Raw genomic sequence first — 21,094 nt, forward strand, 5'->3', positions numbered from 1 at the left:
CATGCAAGACAGAGAGTCTGTGCATCACTGGTCTTCAGGGTCACCTATTCTGTGCATTCCTTCATCTGCCATTCATTTCTGGTCCGGATAGCCTCTGACCCACTGAAACTCAGACTCACTTTTTTTTTTTTTTTTTTTAGTTTTTCGAGGTAGGGTCTCACTCTAGCCCAGACTGACCTGGAATTCACTATGGAGTCTCAGGGTGGCCTCAAACTCATGACAATCCTCCTACCTCTGCCTCCTGAGTGCTGGGATTAAAGGCATACGCCACCACGCCCGGCTCAGACTCACTTTTTTCTTGATAATTTCTACTATACATTAGGGCTGGAGGAGGAGTCATCAATTCTGTTAGAGGCAATTTCTTATCTTTTTGGTTGTTCTTATGTCTTGAAACAATGACTTATATAGCCTACACTGGACTTGAATTCACTGAGAAGCTGAGGATGACCTTGAACTTTTATCATCTTGCCTCCTGAGTAGGGAGTAATGGGGTCGCAGTTTTGTACCACCAGGCATAAGACCTACTGGCTGTATGAACTCTTACTGTGGATGGCTTACAGCTTTTGAATGTAATTGATTCTGGACTGGTAAAGTGTGTACTTAATGTACATGAAGCCCTGGGTTAAATCCCAGCACCAAAACAAAATGGTTACATTAAAAAATTTGGTGTTCTACAAGACATATTTTCAAGAAATTTCAACAAGTTAGTACAAATTTTAAACATATACAAGTATACAAAGACTGCAATCCTCACGGACTGATGAGTCAGTTTCAGGTATTGATTTGTGCTTGGTCTTGTTGTCCACCACACTCCTGGATGACCTTGAAACAATTCTCTGATAGTAAATATAAAATCCATGGGCTCTCCTTTCTCTTTGCAAAAGCATTTCAGAGTGAACATATATTCATAGTGTTAACATTTCCCCAGTTTCCTAATAATTGATTTTTTATTACTGACATCTTCAGGACAGGGCCCTCTTAAGGTCCTTATTCTGCATTTGGCACATCACGTGTTAAATCTCACTTGGTCAGTAGTTTCCCCAGGCACATTCTGTTTATATTTATTTGCTGAAAAATTCCAGTGTCTCACATCTGGGTGTTTTAGCTTGCGTTTGTAGGGCACCACTGCTGATGTCTCTCTGTCCCCCTGCATTTGCTACGGAAAGTAGATGTAGAGGCTGAACAGGATTCCGCATTCTCCTTTCAGTTCTCACGGTGAGGCTGCATGATAGGTGGTGCTTAATGTCACCCTAGGAGCCCATGTACCAGCTGATCCTGCTTTAAACATGAAGGTAAGGGCTGAGGAGATGGTTTAGTGGTTAAAAACACTTGCTTGCAAAGTCTGCTGGCCCAGGTTCAACTCCCCAGTACCACATAAAGCCAGATGCACAAAGTGGTGGTGCATGCACCTGGAGTTTGTAGTGGCAAGAGGCTCTGGCATGCAAATAAATAAAAAATTACTTTTTAAGATGTGAAGATTGGCCGGGCGTGGTGGCGCACGCCTTTAATCTCAGCACTTGGGAGGCAGACGTAGGAGGATTATCATGAGTTCGAGGCCACCGTGAGACTCCATAGTGAATTCCAGGTCAGCCTGGGCTAGAATGAGACTTTACCTCGAAAAACTAAAATAAATAAATAAATAAAATAAATGTGAAGATTGATCATGGAGTCAGGTCAGCATCAACTCTAAGATATACAAGTTTTAGGTATGACTATTGGTAGGGAAGTACAAAAAAAAACAAACCTTATTTTTAAGTAAGGATTTGGGGACTAGGGAGATGGTTTGGTGGACAAACAGCTTGCTGTTCAAGCATTAGTACCTTAGTTTGAACTCAAATAAACTAGATGCACCGGGTGTTGTGTCGCACACCTTTAAATCCAAGCACTCAGGAGGCAGAGGTAGGAGGATCACTGTGAGTTCAAGGCCAGCCTGAGACTACATGATGAATTCCAGGTCAGCCTGGGTTAGATTGAGACCCTACCTCAAAGAAAAACTAGATGCTGTAGCAGCAGATGTTTGTAATCCCAGTATGCCTACAGCAAAACGAGAGGCAGAGATAGGAGAATCTCAGAAGTTCATAAGCCAGGTAGCCTGGCGAACACAGCAGGGAACAAGAGACTTGGGCCACAGTTGTTTCTTAATACCCTCGGCCACAAAGTAGGCAGGCTGGTCCTCCCCCGCCTCTTTGGACAACCACAAACTTCCTCCATCAGGCAGAGCCTGTCTCATAAAGTTTCTGTATGAGGGCTGGAGAGATGGCTTAGCGGTTAAGGTGCTTGCCTGCAAAGTCAAAGGGCCCAGGTTTAATTCCCCAGGACCCACATAAGCCAGATGCACAAGGTGGTGCATGTATCTAGTGTTCGTTAGCAGCAGCTAAAGGCCCTGGCACATCAATTCTATCTCTCTCAGAAAAATAAATATTTTTTAAAAAATTCTCCATAGTTTAAGGAGCAGATAAGAACTTGTGCTATGTGCAGGGAAATAATTTCCAAAGAGAGGACTGAAATGAAATGTGAGCTCTTTTTGTTGTTGTTGTTCATTTTTTATTTATTTATTTGAGAGCGACAGACATAGAGAGAAAGACAGATAGAGGGGGAGAGAGAGAGAATGGGCACACCAGGGCTTCCAGCCACTGCAAACGAACTCCAGACGCGTGCACCCCCTTGTGCATCTGGCTAACGTGGAACCTGGGGAACCGAGCCTCGAACTGGGGTCCTTAGGCTTCACAGGCAAGCGCTTAATCACTAAGCCATCTCTCCAGCCCAAATGTGAGCTCTTCTAACAGACTTAGCACTTACTGCAAAGAGGAAAGAGAGTGAGTAGAGCTAGAAGCCGGCAGTGTCCTGCAGCAGAGAGCCCTCTGTACTGGGAGGGATGTTGGGCATAATTCCGTGTAGAGATCTTCCTAGTCTTTAGCCAAAGTGCTTATCCAGGAACTTAAAATAGTATCATCATCTGTACTTTCTGCATACCTGAATCAGTTTTGGAAAACTGTTGCAGAAGTCTAAGCAAAAAACTAGTAGTGGCGGTGAGATGAAGAAAGGAAAAACACTGAAGAGGTGAAGTGACTAGGACTTGGTATTCGGTGACATGTTAAGCAACCAAAGGAGGGGCAGAGGCTCCGAGATCAGCCCTGGGACAGGTGGTGGGGAGGTGGCAGAATTCATCCTCTCTTATCAGCCACTCAGTAGCACGCCCCTGCCCACTGGCCCCTTTCCAGGCTCTGGCTCTGGGCCATCCTCAGTTAAAGCCTGTTCCTCCTGGCTCCCAGGCTTGTGCTTGCCTGCACCTCCCCAGCCTTCCATATCTGGTTTCAGCGTCCTGGGTTTCAACCAACTGCAGACAGAAAATATCCAGGGGAAAAGCTCGCCTCTACTGAACACCTGTAGACTATATTCATTTTGTATGTGTGTGTGTCTGCTTGTATGTGTGTGTTCATACATGTATGGGTGCATGCCTGTGTGTGCTTGTGTGTAGAAGCCAGAGGTCTTTATTTGGTCTCCACTTTTATGAGTTGTGACAGGGTCTCTCATTTAACCTGGAGCTCACCAGTCTGGCTAGACAAGCTAGCAGTCAAGCTCCATGGGTAGGTACACTCTTGCTCTCTCTGCCTCCCTGCAACTGGGACTTACCAGTACTTGCTGCCATACCCACAAAGGTGCCAGGGCAAAAAAAAAAAAAAAATCTGGAGCCAGGAGTAGTGCTGCATGCCTTTAATCCCAGCACTTGGGAGGCAGAGGTAGGAGGATCTGCATGAGTTCCAGGCTGCCCTGAGACTAGTTAGTGAATCCCAGGTCAGCCTAGGCTAAAGTAAGACCCTACCTCGAAAACAAAACAAAACATAAAAAGGTGCCAGGGATCTGAACTCAGGTCCTGGTGCTTATGTGACAAGCACTTTTACTGACTGAGCCATCTCCCCAGGCACCATGTGTAGAATATTTTCACATCCTTAGTCCCTGAACCCTGCACCTGCAAACAAAGCACATACACTGTTAGGTATGACAAGTAACTAGGAATGATTTAAAGTTTGTGGGAAGATACACATAGGTTTTATGCAACAACAATGCCATTTTATGTGAGGGACTTAGGCATCCGTGACTATTAGTATGCACAAGGTGTCCTGGAACTGATCTAAGGAACCCAGGGGACAACTAAACTGCTCTGCCTCCATACCTTGCACCAGGGTGCTCTGTAGGTGATTAATTGGCAAATCGTCTCATTAAAATTCCAAGGCTAGTGTATGCAAGTTGGCTGTTTGTGACTTTTTTTTTTTTTTAACATACAGTCCTGTAATAGAAGCATAGTTGTACACAGGCCCAAAGCCACCTTCAGCCTGTGGTCATGTTGAGTGGCCTCTGCAAAAAGACATCACCAGTCTCTCCTCCTTACCTAGCTCTAAGCAGCTGGTTCCAGAGTAAATAGGGTAGGAAGATTGAGGAATTTGTGGTGGGTGGCAGCTTGTCACTCTCTTTAACCCAATATGTGAACCTGCTTTAGCCCCCAGGATGTTTCTCTGTCAGCCTGGGAGCCACTGTGGCAAACACACAGTGCTGGAAGTTCTGGGGAGAGAATTTCCATGCAGTGCAGGACCCTCTGCCTTTATAAGTCTTCATTTAGCCTTGTTGAATCCTTCTAGGTTTTCCACTCACATACAGTAATATCATATTCCACCCCTTCTCAAAAAAGATGATTTTAAAGAAATAATCTTTCAGTATAGTATCCAAGAAGAGGCAGGATGGGGTGGGGAAAAGAAAGTACTGGGCTACATTTCTGTTTCCTCATCCCAGTTCTTGGTGCTTTTAATATTTTTATTTATTTATTTATTTTTGAGAGACAGAGACAGAGAGAGAGAGAGAGAGAGAGAGAGAGAGAGAGAGAGAGAGAGAGGGAGGGAGGGAGGGAGGGAGGGAAGGAAGGAGGGAGAGGGAGAGGGAGAGGGGCAGGCAGACAGAATGAGTATGGGCACACCAGAGCCTCCTGCCACTGCAGATGAACTCCAGACACATGTGTCACTTTGTGCATCTGGCTTTACATGGGTACTGAGGAATCAAACCCAGGCCATCAGTACTTGCAAGTAAGTGCTTTTAATTGCTGAGGATCTCTCCAGCCTAGTTCTTGTTTCTGGTTTTTGTTTTGTTTTGTTTTTTAAATAATTTTTATTTGTTTATTTGAGAGAGTCAGAGAGGCTGGGCACACCAGAACCTCTAGGCACTGCAGATGAACTACAGGTGCATGCACCACCTTGTAAATCTGGCTTATGTGGGTCTTGGGGAATCGAACCTGGGTCCTTTGGCTTTGGAGCAAGCACCTTAGCCACTAAGCCATCCCTCCAGCCTTTTGGTTTTGAAATTATGAGAGTTCCTAAGAATTTTTCCATTTGGCTCATACAGGTAGCTATTCTTTTTCCTTTTTTCCTTTGTTCTTCGACAATTTCATATATATATGTATATATACACACAAAAATTTGTATTATATTTATCATTTGATAATATATACCCTCCATTACCCTCTCTTGTTTCCCTCCTACTCCCTCTGAACTCCTGGTGGATACATCATTGAGAATTACTTCTCTTCCCCCAGCCATCATTACTACCAGTAGGTCCTCAGGGAGGAGTGGGGATTCAAAAGCTCTTCCCTATCCATGAGTGAATGGTGTCTGGTCCCATCTAGTGCAGTAGCCACAGCTCATTTGAGCTCATGAGTGCAATGGCCATATCTTCCTCTGTACCCTCCAGCTCTAATATTCTTCCTGCCCCTGATTTCATGATGTTCCCTGAGCCTCAGGAGATGATGGAGATATCGCCTATAGAGCTAAACACTCAGCAGTCTATTTTCTAGTTTTTTTTAAGGGTTAGAGAGACTTTATTGGGTTAAGAGAAGGAAAGAGGAAGAAGTACAGAGAGCTCCTTCCATGAGGGAGGAAAGAGGGGGGTAAAGCCTACCCTGTGCCCTAAATTGGGGTCATTTGTAGATTCTGAATAGGGCCTGAGCATGTAACCAGCCATGATACCAGAGTTTGGAACTGAATTTAACCAATCACAATGTCGGCATCAGACTTAAACCTTCCAAGAATACTCCTTCCCAGGGAGGTTCTCAGGTTGTTTTTGGAGAAACAGATCTAGGGAACTCCTTTAGTAGTCCATAAGGAGAAGCCAGGTTCTTCTCTGATCTCTTGCAGAGCGGAAACTACAAGGTTAGGCCCAAACTTGTTTTCTAATTCTTAATACTTCTCCTTAGATTAGTAGTTCTGGGAAGAACAGATGTGAGATAGAGATTCTCAAGAGATATTGTCATGTAGCCGTAGGATAACTACATGTATAACACTTAAATACAAGGTTTAAAATTACTTAGGAACATATAACATAGTCAAAGCAAAAGGTAGAAATTGAAAGCTGGGCGCACACCTTTAATCCCAGCATTCAGGAGGCAGAAGAGGATCACTGTGAGTTCAAGGTAACTCTGGATCTACATAGTGAATTTCAGGTCAGCCTGGGCTAGAGATCCTACCTTGAAAAACAAAACAAACAAAAAAAGAGAAGAAGAAGAAAAAAAAAAAAAACAAATAGTTGAATGGAAATTGACCCAAAATTCTTCAAAGCTTTAGAAATTTTAGCATCCAGTTTATATAATACTGAAAATATTTTGTGGTGGGAGCTTTTGTGAAGTTGAGTGAGTCAGCATTTCAGGCTGTCAATTTTTCTGTGTCACCTATATATTTTCATCATCATCATTATTGATTTCTCAAGGTAGGGTCTCATTGTCATCCAGGCTGACTTGGAATTCACTGTGTAGTCTCAGGGTGACCTTGAACTCATGGCCATCCTCCCATCTCTGTCTTCTGAGTGCTGGGATTAAATGTGTTTTCTTTTAAATTTCCAAATCTACAGGGATTCTTTGTTTTCTTTGTTTTCTTCTTGTACTGGCTTTTTACTCAGTTGCTCAATGGCCAGGTTGACAAGGTCTATGTGATGTCACCTTTTAAAGATATATTTTTCCAACTATGTTTCTTAACCCTTTTTTTTTTTTTTTTTTTTTTTTTTGTTTTGTTTTTCAAGGAAGGGTCTAACACTAGCTCAGACTGACCTGGAATTCAGTATGTAGTCTTCGAGTGGCCTCAAACTCACAGCAGTCCTCCTATCTCTGCCTCCCAAATTCTGGGATTAAAGTTGTGCACTACCACACCCATCATTTCTTCCCATCTTAATGCAGCATTGCAATTCAGAGTAAAGCAATTCACACTTATAAACCCTTAAGAATTTATCCATTCACTCCAAGAATCTTGTGATTAAAGTTTTGACTATAACTGGACGGAACATGCATTAGCTTCCAGGGTGCTGTCAGCCCTTTCATTTACTGCGGGAGGCAGGCGGCTTTCTAGAGTTTCATGAACTGTCTCCCTTTTCATGTCAACCAGGAATATGCCGTGAACTGCCATGTGATCACGTGGGAGCGCATCATCAGCCACTTCGATATATTTGCCTTCGGGCATTTCTGGGGCTGGGCCATGAAAGCCTTGTTGATCCGTAGCTATGGTCTCTGCTGGACAATCAGTATCACCTGGGAGCTGACCGAGGTAAGACATGGGTGGGGCGCCAGGCTCCCTACCACACGATGGGCATGGAGTGTGTACAGAAAAGAGAGTTACAAAGCAGCCATAGTTAGTCTGGTTTGAGGGGACTTTTTTGGCCATCTTGGTGCAGGATTTTGGGGTTCAGGAAGGGTCTCCCAGAATTTATGAATCCCAAGTTTGGGGTTCTGACCTACCTTTAATAAAGAATTTATAAAGACAGTCTCAAGAAAGATACATTGTGAATTATTAAGTTTATATTTAGGGAGAACTCACAAATTGTGGTATATATGTAAGGGAGATTGGGATCTAGGAAAGAAAGCTAGAACAGCGTCATAAACACGTGGGAAGTGGGACGTGGGAAACACGTTTCATGTGGAAACACTTCATGTAAGGTTCATTTAAGAGAAATTGAGGTTTGGGGGAAATAACTAGAGTAAGGATGTAGGCATGTGGAAGGTCAGAGTCTAGGTGCTTGTACGGGAAGACTTAGGAGTAACTGGCATGGCATTTTCCATGTAGGGAAGTTTAGAGGGCAAATGGTGAGGCTCAAGGAAAAATGCGAGGGCAGATATCAAAGCAGAGTGCAGGAGGTTCGGAGGAGAAATGAGGAATGAAGAGAGTTACACTCACAGGTACCCTGGAGTTTAAAGAAGGTACGCAGGTAGCAGACTGAGAGCTAGTGGAAGCACCCACAGAAAGTGTTAGTGAAAGCACCCATGTGGTGGATCTGGGTGTGAGGAAAACACCCACATGGTAGATTAGAGACCAGAGGAGAATCATGTAATCAAAGTGAGAAGTCACCCCAAAGTATAAAGCAGAGGCAAGCAGAAAAGTTCCCCCACACCAAGAAACACTTATGCCGTCCTTCCCCATCTACCCAAAGTGGGTGAGGGGGAGACTAGACTAATGTGTGTCCCTGTGGCCAAGGGAAAGAGGAGGAGCAGAGCAGCATAACAAGAAAAAAAAGGGGGGATGGGGGTAGAGTTCAGGACAGGAAGAAGGCAGGACCCTTTATAGGCAAGGGGAAGACCTGGTTGGTTTGTAGAGAAGGTAAGTTCCGGGCCATCTATCCAAGTAATGCGCTGGATTGTGAGCAGCGAGGGGCGCTGTAGAGCAGTCTCCCATCAGACCTGAGCCCCGTTTCTGCCAAGAGTTCCTTTCTTGTGCCAGGGTGAGGTGTCGTGTGGGATGACATCTCCCGGATCTCTCTTCCACCCTCAATCTCTAAAACTGCCTTTAAAAAGCTAGCTTTCTGGGCTGGAGAGATGGCTTAATGGTTAAGTGCTTGCCTGTGAAGCCTAAGGACCCCAATTCGAGGCTCGGTTCCCCAGGACCCATGTTTCAGATGTACAAGGGGGCACACGTATCTGGAGTTCGTTTGCAGTGGCTGGAGGCCTTGGCATGCCCGTAGTCAATCTCTCTCTCTTTCTTTCTCTCTCTCTCTCTCTCTCTCTCTCTCTCTCTCTTTCTCTCTCTGTCACTCTCAAATAAATAAATAAAAAATGAACAACAAAAAAAATTTTTTTTAAGCTAGCTTTCTTCTGTCCTTCACTTTCACACGTGCTGTCCTAGCTGGCCCACGAGCTTCCAGGTATTGGTTCCACCTGCCATTGCTATAGGATCACAGAGGCATGCATGACTTTGGTCCGGCTTGTCATGGCTACTGGAGACTTGAACTTCGGCAAGCAGCCTTATGCAAGTGCCTTGAACCACTGAACCATCTCCCCAGCCCAGGGCAATATTTTATACCTTGTTTAAAAAGAAAAGAACAAGCCCTCTCATGTACTTACTGAAGTACGCTTCCCTGCTAACTTAAAGAAAAACAAAACCTAGCCAAAGAATGAAATAAAAGTCCCAAATGAAACAAGTCAGTGGTAATGAAGATACATCTGTTAGGAATAAATGAATCAGTTTACACACATGCTAGCTTTCCATTTGAGATTAATGGAATTAGGTGTTCTGGATCCCAAAGGCATCCAAAGATATTTTGTTGTTGATAAAGACTTCTTGATAGAGTTCTCTTATCTCAGTGATCAAAAGTGTGGGGCTTTGGAGATGGCTCAGTGGTTAAAGGCACTGGTTTGTAAAAGCCTAGGTTCAATTCCCCAGTACCCACGTAAAGCTATATTCACAAAGTGGCACATGCATCTGGAATTTGTTTACAGTGGCAAGAGGGGAGGCCCTGGCATGCCCATTCTCTCTTTCTCTCAAATAAAAAATATTTAAAATTTAAAAAGTTTGTCTCAGTTGGATGTGGTGGCACAAACCTTTAATCCCAGCACTCAGCACTCTGGGGACAGAGGTAGGAGGGTCACTGTGAGTTTGAGGCAAGTCTGGGACTACAGAGTGAGTTCCAGGTCACCCTGGTGTACAGTAAGATTCTACTCAAAATAAAACAAAACAAATTTTTATCTGATTAATTACTGAGAGACAACTCTTGAGAAACCATTAGCAAAATGCAATTTGTTGGAAATGAACTTCATTGCTGCTCAGTTGTACATCACTCATCATTCCCAGCAAAGAGCATTAGGCCTCATGTATGGCCTGTTTCTCCGTGCCCATCCCTGACTTGACCCTAAGTCAGAGAAGTGTGCAGGTTCAGAGAGCTTCGTCAGTTCTGGAGGCTGCAAGTCTGAGATCAAGGTGTGGACGGAGCTGGCTCCTTCTGAGGACTGCTGTGAAGACACATGCGGATGCATCACCTCAGTCTCTGCTCTCATGGGCAGATGGCCTTCTCCCTCACCATGTCTGCGCCTTTCTAGGGTTCTTTTCTTAAGGACATGAGTCATGATGGACTGGGGCTCAGTCTACTCCAGCATGACCTCATCTTAAATAATTACCTCTGCAAACAAGTTCACCTTTGGAGGAATTGGCGCTCTTTCAACATGGGAACTTTGAGAGGATGGAGCATTCATTGACTTCTCTTTGCTATGAAGAATCACCTGACCCAAAGCAGCTTGTGGGAGGAAAGTATTTATTTTGGCTTAGAGTCTTGAGGAGAAGTGGGCAGGGAGAAACATGTCATGAGCAGAGGCTGGACATCACCTCCTTGCTAACATAGGTAAACAATAGCAGTAGGAGAGTGAGCCAAACTAACACTGGCAACCTGGCGTCAATAAACCTATCCTCAAGGTCCACCCACAGCAACACACCTCCTCCAGGAGGCTCCACCTCCCAGCCTACCACAGCTGAGGATCAGCTTTCAGAACACCTGAGTTTATGCGGGACACCTGATTTCATCATAGTATAGTCGACTGGGGAAGGTAGTGTGTGTCTGTTCCCATTTCACAGACAAGGAATCAGCTCCATTTGACTTCCTCAAGCATTGCATCCCAGGTGTGAAGCCCACCTCCCTGCCCTTGCACCACACTTGACCTCCAGAAGCACAAATCATCCTCTTGTAACTGCTCTGTGACTTTGTGCAAGGCCCTTGGCCTGACCTAGCCTCTCTTGCTTCCCCTCACTTGCCCTGCAGGGACATTCTGTTGTCCTTCGCTGCTCCCCAGCATCCTGTGGTCTCCAGTTCCTGTAACTCTCTTCTGAACACCTATACAGCCCTTCTCCACCCATTTGTATCTGGTTGACCATCATCTCTTGTCTGAAGTGTTTATCTTTACATGATGTCCAAAGTGGTACTTTTTAAAAAAAATATTTCTGTTCATTTTTATTTATTTATTTTAGCGTGACAGAGAGCGAGAGTGAAAGAGGCAGAGAGAGAGAGAGAATGGGTGCACTAGGGCTTCCAGCCACTGCAAACGAACTCCAGACGCATGCACCACCTTGTGCATCTGGCTAACGTGGGTCTTGGGGTATCAAGCCTCGAACCGGGATCCTTAGGCTTCACAGGCAAGCGCTTAACCACTAAGCCATCTCTCCAGCCCCAAAGTGGTACTTTTTACGAGCAGCAGGTCAAGAGCCCCTCTGCTTTTACTGTCTGTGCATGGCTTTTAGAACAGAAGCCAGACTCTGAGTCAGCCTGCAAGTCCTAAGGGGAATTCTGCTGCCCCCACCCCCAGGCTGACTTCACTGAGCCCCACCCCTGCTCCTGCTGTTTTTATTTTTATTTTTTTTTAACATTTTAAAAGTTTATCCACACACAAGAGAAAGAAAGAGGGAGAGAGAGAATAGGTGTGTCACTGCAAACAAACTCAAGACTCGATGCATCACCATATGCATCTGGCTTATGTGGATTCTGGGGAGTCAAACCTGGGTCCTGAGGCTTCGCAGGCAAGCACCTTAACCACTAAGCCATCTCTCCAGCCTGGTCTTTGTATTATGAAGAACTTGTGTTGCTCCCCACCAGAGCTATGGGCCCAGCCCTCCCCCTTCTCTGCCTCTCACCTGTTGGCTTCCCGTTTCCAGGGCTATGCTTCTGAAGGAACACACTTTGCCCATCCCTCGGCCAGCCATACTCCATGTCTAAACCTAGGAGTGCCACACCCTTCACTCCTGCCGTTCCCCTTATATGTTTTAGACATGTAATAGATGCCTCTTTTTTGCTTCAAGAAGGTACAACTCATGTCCGCACTTCCCAGGTCCAAGAACTGTGCCTTACCACAGAAAGCCTATAGTTCTGTCTTCAGTGAGTGAAGGGAGTTCTCGACTATAGAGGGCTATTGCAGTCCAGTTCACATTGCTGGTAGAAATCACCTGACAAGAGCAGCTTATGGGGAAAAAGGGGGTTTATTTTGGCTTACAGGTTTGTGGGGAAGCTCCAGGACGGCAGGGAAAATGATGGCATGAGCAGAGAGTGGACATCACCCCCTGGCCAACATATAGCAACAGGAGAATGTGCCAAAAACTGGCATAGGAAAGCTGGCTATAACACCCATAAGTCCACCCCCAACAATACACTCACTCCCTTTAGGAGGCATTAATTCCCAAACCTCCATCAGCTGGGAACCTAGCATTCAGAACACCTAATTTACGGGGAACACCTTAATCAAATTGCTGCATTCCACTCCCCGTTCCCCATAAACTGATAAACATCCATGATGTAAAATGCAATGCATTCAGTCCAACTTGAAAAGTCCCCATAGTTTTTACCAATCCCAATGATGTTCATATATCCCCATAGTTCAAGGTCTTTTTAACTGAGCCATAATACCAAAAAAACTTTTCCCCAAAACCCATAATGACACAGAATAAACATTTATACTGCAAAAGATGCCATTGGGCATAGCAAAGAAATATTCGAGCAATACATGATTTATACAGGGCAAACACCAAACTCTGTAGCTCCAAGTCCAACAACTCTAGCCAGTGACAAATCTTCAAGTCTGATAAGTCTAACCAGCAACAGTTCTCTGAAATTCCATTTCTGCCGCTCCAGCTAGGCTATTCACAGTTCTGGAAAACTTCATTGGGACCAGAAGCTCTCCTTAGCAGCCATCTCGTCATCCCAGCATCTCCCCTGAGTCTTCATTGCAATCCACGGTTTATCTTCATGGCTCCATGGGGTCTCCATGCAGGCAGCCAGCAAACCTGCTTCACGCTGCCTATGGCCATTTCTGAAACACAAGACCGTATTGCAAACTCAGTGACCCTTTCTTTCCTGCATTTCTTATACTCCATAATACCAGGAAGGGTGCCAACTTGTTAATCCAGGGGGGGAATAAGCATACTTTGAAGAACAGGACACTCCTTGAGCACTCAGGCCCCTCCAAAAAGAGTCTACATTCTTCCTATTGGCCCCGTGCCGGTCAGCTAGCCCAATCTCAAAAGCTGTAATCTCTCAATTACAGCTGAATGATTTTTCTTTCTATGCCATTTTCCTCTGCTTATACCAGTTCATTTCTACGCAAAGCAACCCAGGACAACTTCTCAGGACAGGCGCATAACAGAAAGCTTCCCGCACAAACTGCTAGCCCAGTCCAAGCAAAGCTCTTTCTCACCCTCATAAGCCAAACCTCACAGTACATAGTTCTTACTGCATTCAGGCCTTTCAGCTCTGACCAAAATAGTCCATCGAGCTGTACTTACAGCGCTGCAAGGCATCTCTTAGGCCAAGATTTCAAATCCTTCCACGTTCCTCTTGAAAATCAGCTCCAAAAGGCCAAAGCCACACCGCCAGGTGTCTAGCAGCAATCCCACTCCTCGGTACCACTTTGCTGTTGCAGTCAGGTTCGCATTGCTGGTAGAAATCACCCAACCAAGAGCAGCTCGTGGAAAAAAAGAGGTTTATTTTGGCTTATAGGCTTGAGAGGAAGCTCCAGGATGGCAAAGAAAATGATGGCATGAGCAGAGGGTGGACATCACCTCCTGGCCAACATAAGGTGGACAATAGCAACAGGAGAATGTGCCAAACACTGGCATGGGGAAGCTATATATGGCTATAATACCCATAAGCCCACCCACAACAATACACTCCCTCCAGAAGGCATTAATTCCCAAATCTCCATCAGCTGGGAACCTAGCGTTCAGAACACTTAAGTTTATGGGGGGCACCTTAATCAAACCACCACAAGAGCCATCTTGTCCCAATGTCTGGTACCTTCCGGGAAGTCCCCAGGTTGAAGGGTGTCTTCATGAGTACTCGTGGGCATAGTTTTGTTTTGGCGATTTCTCTTTTTTCTCCCTTAGGGGCAGTGTTCCAGCTCTGCCTGTGGCTTGGAACCTGGGAATCACCTCAAGGGTAGTGTCACCCCTCCCCCACATGAGAACACAGCTTCAGCCGTCATATGCTGTAGTTCTCTGTGGCCCCTCAACAGCAGGCACATTGAGAAGAAAAAGTCATGTTTGCATATTACATATTGCTTGCAAACTACTTCTGCAGCTACTGTTCTAGTTTTGCAGCACTCATTGTATCACATGCATTATTTCTTGGCAACCTCATCTTTACAGAGCTGTTTGTGGCACAATCTTAAGGTGGGTCTGCACCAAGTATGGTGTTCTGCTCTGAACATGGCTGAATTACTCTTTGATTTGCTCAAGACAGTTTTCAAAAGAGATTTGCTTTCCACCTTGATCTTACTGTTCACTCTTTGTGAAATGTCCTTTTCTCCTTTGCCTCTTGAAATCAGCCATGCCTGTTAATGTCCTGAAGGTTGCCCTCAGTCAGAATAAGTCTGTCTTGTCACCATAGTTCCCCATTTATGACACCATTCTTACACTTGCCCCAGTCTAGCTTGCTTTGTGGTTCTGTTTATCTGAAAATACATCGTCCTCCTGCCCTGGGGATCAACAGCCTCACTGCCATACACATCATGGGCGCCTAATAAAACAAGTGTCATTACTGGGTGTCAGATAGTGTGACATGTCTTGTTAAGCTGTCTCCCTCACCACAACCTCAAAGGCCAGCCTTCATCATTTTACAATTTACTCGCTCACTTGCTGACATGTTGGAGTATTTCCAAACTGCACAGCTCACATTCTGACTTTTCTTTGAGATTCATGCCAACACTTTGTTGTCAGAAAACTTTTTCTCTTTTTTTCCCTCCTAGATTCTTGTATTATAACTAGCCAGTGTGACTCACTGATAATGCATTTTTAAGAGCTTCCACTGTTTCTCTAAAATGCAGTGTTTTTTAAAATATTTTTACTTATCTGTAAACAGAAAGAGACAGAATTGGGAGTGCTGGGGCCACTGCATATGAACTCCAGATGCATGTACCACTTTGTGCATCTAGCTTACATGGGCATTGGGGAATTGAACCTGGGTCCTTAGGGTTTACAGGCAAGCACCTTAACTGCTAAGCAATCTCTGCAGCCCTAAAACTCAGTGTTTTGAGAAAAGTGAGAGAAAGCTATTTGGATAAATGTTACTACACACAGACTTCGTTACTGTGTTTGTGTATGCATTAGAAAAGAAGGAGACCACTGTTTCTGGACAGGAATGTGTGCACGGAAGCCCAGCTTTGCTTTTTATCAGACACCCTCTGTTCTCTTCCTCAGCTTTTCTTCATGCATCTTCTGCCCAATTTTGCCGAGTGCTGGTGGGACCAAGTTATTCTGGACATCCTGCTGTGCAATGGCGGTGGCATCTGGCTGGGCATGGTGGTGTGCCGGTTTTTGGAGATGAGGACGTACCACTGGGCAAGCTTCAAGTGAGTCCACTTCATTCTGGACATTAGACCCTGTTGTGTGCAGCACGCTTTGGGTTTCTCTCGGAGAGATCTTCACTTTGGTCTTTGATGATAAGGGATAAGTTCCACAATAGCCACTGAAATCCAATTTCCAGCACTTGTCTAGTAAATGCTGTTGGTAAGGTGGCTTGTACCTGTCATTTCAGTGCCTCTGTAGGCTGAGTCAGGAGGATGGAGGCCTGCCTGAGACATAGAGGGAGACCTTATCTCAAAAATACAAACAAACCACAAAAAGGGCTTAAAAATGCTACATTATTAATGATTTTTATCCTCTTTGATTTTGCATGTTGAAAGATTTCCAGCATCCTCTTGGTTCAAAATAATTATAAAGTCCCCCCACCCTTTCTTTCATCCCTATACCTCAGCCTGAGTTCAGACTTCTACCTCAGGATTAATTAGTTCCCTTCCCCTGGGGTGGCCTCTCCAACCTTTATCGTACCATTGCTGAAGCGAGCTCTTTGAGAACGGAAGGTTTGGGCTGGGGAGGTAGCTCAGCGGATAGAGCCCTTGCTCTTTGGCACCTATATAAAGCCCAACACTGCGGTGGGTGTCTGTATGCTCAGCATGCCTAAGGTGAGAAGGGAGGCAGAGTCAGGATAATCCACTGGAAGCCAGCGGACCAGCTAAGCTGGCACATAAAGCTGTGAGCAACAAAAGACCCTGCCTCCAGTGAGGTGGAAGATGAGGACTACACTTGAAACTCATTCTCTGATCTGCACACACTCACGCACATGCTCCCACACTCACACACGTGAGCACCCGTTACACATACACTAAAGAACCTAAGGGTCACCATGTCACACTCCTGTTGTGACTCCTCCTGGTTTTCAGTACAAAGTATACATCCACAACCTGGCGGGGAGGGCCTCCGCACACCCTCCCAAGCATGAGCAGCCCACCGCCCATGCACCCTCACCGCCCGTCCATCCTCTGGGACTAGGCTCACTCTGGAGACCAGGCTGCTGCTGCTCCTATTTGGTGACTCAGCCGACTTGTCACTTCTTCAGGAAACTGTCCCTGACTCTAGTTTGTGTCACCCCTGCACTGTGCTTCCAGGCAGGGCAATGCCAGTCACCACCATCGCTCTCCTCTGCTTTGGTCAACTTGCCCCTTAGTTTGTGGCAGGAACAGTGCCATCGATCCTAAGGAGGAAGGGAGCCATGATGTTGATGATAAAAGCAACAGTTTTCACTACATTTGAATTTTTAACATTTTCTGTAATAAAATATGAGCACTTTTCATATTTTCATATTTTTCAGCATTCAGTGTTCTCCTCAAAGATATTTTTAGGGCTATGGAAATGGCTCAGGTTCAGTTCCCTAACACCCACTTAAAGCCAGATGCAAACATCTGGCATTCATTTGTAGTGGCAAAAGACCTTAGCACACCCATACACATAAATACATACACACTTTTAAAACATCTTTTTTGTAAAATTTTAAAATAGATCTTTTTAAAGTTTTTTTTTCTTTCTATATATAACCCAACACAGAGACAAACTAACACATTTGACTATCCCAATAGAAAGGACTCTTTTTTTCTTTCAAATTTTTATTAACAACTTCCATGATTATAAAAAAAAAATCCCATGGTAATACCCTCCCCCCCACACTTTCCCCTTTGAAACTCCATTCTCCATCATATCCCCTCCCCATCTTAGTCTCTCTTTTATTTTGATGTCATGATCTTTTCCTCCTCTTATGATGGTCTTGTGTAGATAGCATCAGGCACTGTGAGGTCATGGATATCCAGGCCATTTTGTGTCTGGCGGGTGGGGGGGGGGGAGCACATTGTAAGGAGTCCTACCCTTCCTTTGGCTCTTACATTCTTTCTGCTACCACTTACGGACTTTCTGTAAGGAGCATTTGCTGGCATATCATTAATGCAATTTTTTTTCATGTGTTCCAAATTCCCCTCCTTTCTTACCTCTTGGGGTTTTCACCGAATCGTTCTCTTCTTTCAGGGACATCCATTCCACCACGGGGAAGATCAAACGTGCTGTGCTGCAGTTCACACCTGCTCGCTGGACCTATGTGAGGTGGTTTGATCCCAAGTCCTCCTTCCAGAGAGTGGCTGGGGTGTACCTTTTCATGATCATCTGGCAGGTAACCACTCTGATGCCTCTTCTAAGGGGGAAAAACAATGTAATCCTTCCAGGGATGCAGAGTTGATGATAGTTTCCATTGCATACTAGCTAGGTAGTGTAGAAGATATGATATTCTGCACTGGCTTACATTGTAACTAAACACGGTGTTTTTACTGGGCCTAAGGTCTCACTTCATCATGAGAACATTTTAAAATAGGAATCTCTGAATTAAATATTAGAAGCAGATTCCTTAGAAAAGGTCATGCCTAGCATCCATCACCCAGTGAATTAGATGTTCCATTGCCCTTTAGAATAACTATTTTCAATACAAAAGAACAATGTGAAGGATTGTCTGTTGTTCAATTTTCATTTCTGTAACTTTTTTGTGATGCTGGGAGTGGAACCCAGGGCCTTCCACATTTGAGGCAAGCAGGAAAGTATTCTTCCACTGAGTCTTCTCTTGTATTCCTGATTTGTTGCTTGGTGTTCAAATTGTACTTTAACCCTCCCACTTTGGGTAATGTTAGTCCTGAGGAGAATGGGCATAAAGAGTCTAGTTGAGGATGGAGGTCACATCATGGAAGAACTCCAACCGTGGGTCTTTGCCAAGGATTCTCATGCATCTGCTTACTGAAGACAGCATTTTTATATTGAGCCTTCTGTGCCTAGGTGTTTTCACAACTTTTGCAGACTCTCCAAGGGAAAGCAAGATCCTAGGGTGTTCAACCTTTGGGCTTTGTGACATTAATGTTGTCATCTAGAAATGTTGGGCCATATTTATAGCTGTCCTGAAGCACATGACACCTAAGCTTGATGGTTCCAGACATGTCTGGCCTTTTGTCATTGAGTCACAACATAATTTTACACTCAAGAATCTCTACAAAAGCTTATCGTGTTCTAGGTCAGGTCATGTTTTTGTGTTGGGCCACATGTATAGCTATTCCTGGCCTCAGGTAGGACATGCCTGGGCCCTAAGGAATCTTTCAAAATCATCAGGGCACTAAAATACAAAAGACTCAATAAAGTGGGAAAAACTCAGCAGGTATTACTTTTAAGACATAGAAAACTGGAAAATAATACTTTTTTGATACATGGAATTTATTTTAAATTTATTTTAAATTTTCTAGAAGTGTTAGTGAATCAGTAACTAACCAGCTTGCTTTGGAAAAGTCAATGTAGTCAGCCTTCACACCTGAAGTTCCACAGCAGAAGACTCAACCAGTTGCACATGAAATAGGATTTCTGAGTATGTGTATGTTGTACTACAAGGGTCAATATGTGTGTGGGCACATCTCTGCATATGTGCAGGTGCATGTGCATACGTGTGCCTGTGTACCAGAGGTTGATAGATGTCTTCCTCGACTGTTCTGCACCTAATTTTATTGAGTCAGTGTCTTGCACTGAGCCTAGACCTCAGCTAGAATAGCCCCTCCCCCAACACACACACACACGCACGCACGCACACACACACATGCACGCACACACACACAGTTTTGTTTTAAGTAGCAAACTAGAGGCTAGGGAGATGGCTCAGTAGATAATGCCTTGCTGTGCAATTGTGAGGACTGGATTTTGGATCCCCAGGACCCATATAAAATAGCCAGACATCTTAGCAATGTCAGTGACTCCAGCCTGCTTACAGAAGCTTATGGGGCAGCTGGCTTGGTGAAAATGAAGAGGAAGAGAAAGAGAGAGAGAGATCCTCCCTCAAAGTAGAGACCAAGGATTGTGGTCCAAATTTGTGTTCTTACTTTCACATGTATGCCCAAATACACACATATATCAAACATACAAAAATTGCAAACTGGATGTGATGGCTTATTCCAGTAATCCCCATAGTCAGGTGGCGGAGGCAAGGATTCCTATGAAGCTTGCCTGGGCTACAAAGCACACTCTGTCTCAAAAAAAAAAAAAAAAAAAAAAAAGCCTGGCATGGTGATGTACACCTTTAATCCCAGCAGTTGGGAGACAGAGGTAGGAGGATCACTGTGAGTTCAACGCTAACCTGGGACTTCAGAGTTAGTGCCATGTGAACCTGGGTTGGAGTGAGACCCTACCACCTATTCCCCCTGAATCTAGATGTTATTCTTGTCATTATTCCCTAAAACACTGAAGAAGAGCTATTTGCTATTTATAAGCCGGGCATGGTGGCGCACGCCTTTAATCCCAGCTCTTGGAAGGCAGAGGTAAGAGCTATGAGTTCAAGACTACCCTGAGACTACAGAGTGAATTCCAGGTCAGCCTGAGCTAGAGTAAGACCCTACCTCAAAAGAAAAAAAAAAGAGCTATTTACAGGGCAATAACATTGGGATGACTATTGTAAGTAATATAGAGATTTTAAGTTATCATAAGTCTAGAGGAGATCTGAAGTATACACCAGGATAACTATATATCTATTTAATTTGAGGGACCCATTTTATGTGAGGCATTTGAGCATTGGTCGATTTTGGAGTCCTTAGGTATCCCTGGACCCCATCCCTCAGGTACTAAGAAACAATTATTCATTTTTTAATTTTAATTTTTTTTTTTCGAGGTAGGGTCTCACTCTGGCCCAGGCTGACCTGGAATTCACCACGTAGTCTCAGGGTGGCCTCAAACTCACGTGATCCTCCTACCTCTGCCTCCCAAGTGCTGGGATTAAAGGCGTGTGCCACCACGCCCAGCTTGAGAGATAATTATTTGTAAACATAGGACTTTGCATGGGTTGGCCTTGCCTGGATTTGCTGGGACAGTAGGGAGACCTTTTCCTTTTTTTTTTTTCTTTTTCATTAGGAAACATGATTGGATTTGCCAGGGAGAGATGGTGTAGCTTCTAGATCGAAAGCCCCTGGTAGCTTGGAGCACCCTTTCCCATGGCATCAGCTCCCCATAAATAGTTTAATTAGTGGACTGCTCGTTCTTTCCTATATCAATTACACATACAGTGTGTTCAAGTCACACCTAAAGTAAGTGAAACGCACCTGCCAGTCCATGTGATGTGTGGTCTTCCCATGGTCTCTGCTCCCTGCTGGAGATGTGGAACTGGGCTCTGGACAGAGAGCAGTCAAATCCTGATTGTGGGGTCTTCCCCCAGCGCTGCTACTAGAGGCTCAGCCTGAAGGCTGGGCCGGGGTGCTAAGCTCAGGAATAGCACCAGCATGTAGAATTTGGACCCACCTGCTGTGGGATAAGCTGAATTTAGGTAGAGGTGTGCTTTCTTTAGACCCGACCTGATTTCTACACACCCAGCACCTATTTCCATGATTTCTGCTGTGCTTAAAGTATTCCTCTTCCTACTGTCACAGCAGATCGCGTCCATCAGCCAAGGGACATTAATGCAAAGCAGGAAATGTGACCAAGAGCTGGTGACTGGG

General features: G+C 44.7%; 1 protein-coding gene across 2 annotated transcripts in view; it reads left to right on the top strand.

Annotated features, from left to right (window-relative positions):
• Ptdss1 (phosphatidylserine synthase 1) overlaps positions 1–21,094 on the top strand; it is an 83,192-nt gene that overhangs the window by 38,307 nt on the left and 23,791 nt on the right. For both annotated transcript variants that reach the window (XM_004656948.2, XM_045144393.1), the window contains exons 5-7: positions 7,416–7,574; positions 15,465–15,616; positions 17,619–17,760. In XM_004656948.2, the coding sequence (XP_004657005.1) occupies positions 7,416–7,574; positions 15,465–15,616; positions 17,619–17,760 (453 nt within the window). The remainder of the gene's footprint in view (positions 1–7,415; positions 7,575–15,464; positions 15,617–17,618; positions 17,761–21,094) is intronic.

This window comes from Jaculus jaculus, chromosome 2 (assembly GCF_020740685.1).
Source record: "Jaculus jaculus isolate mJacJac1 chromosome 2, mJacJac1.mat.Y.cur, whole genome shotgun sequence".
Classification (NCBI taxonomy): Eukaryota; Metazoa; Chordata; class Mammalia; order Rodentia; family Dipodidae; genus Jaculus; species Jaculus jaculus.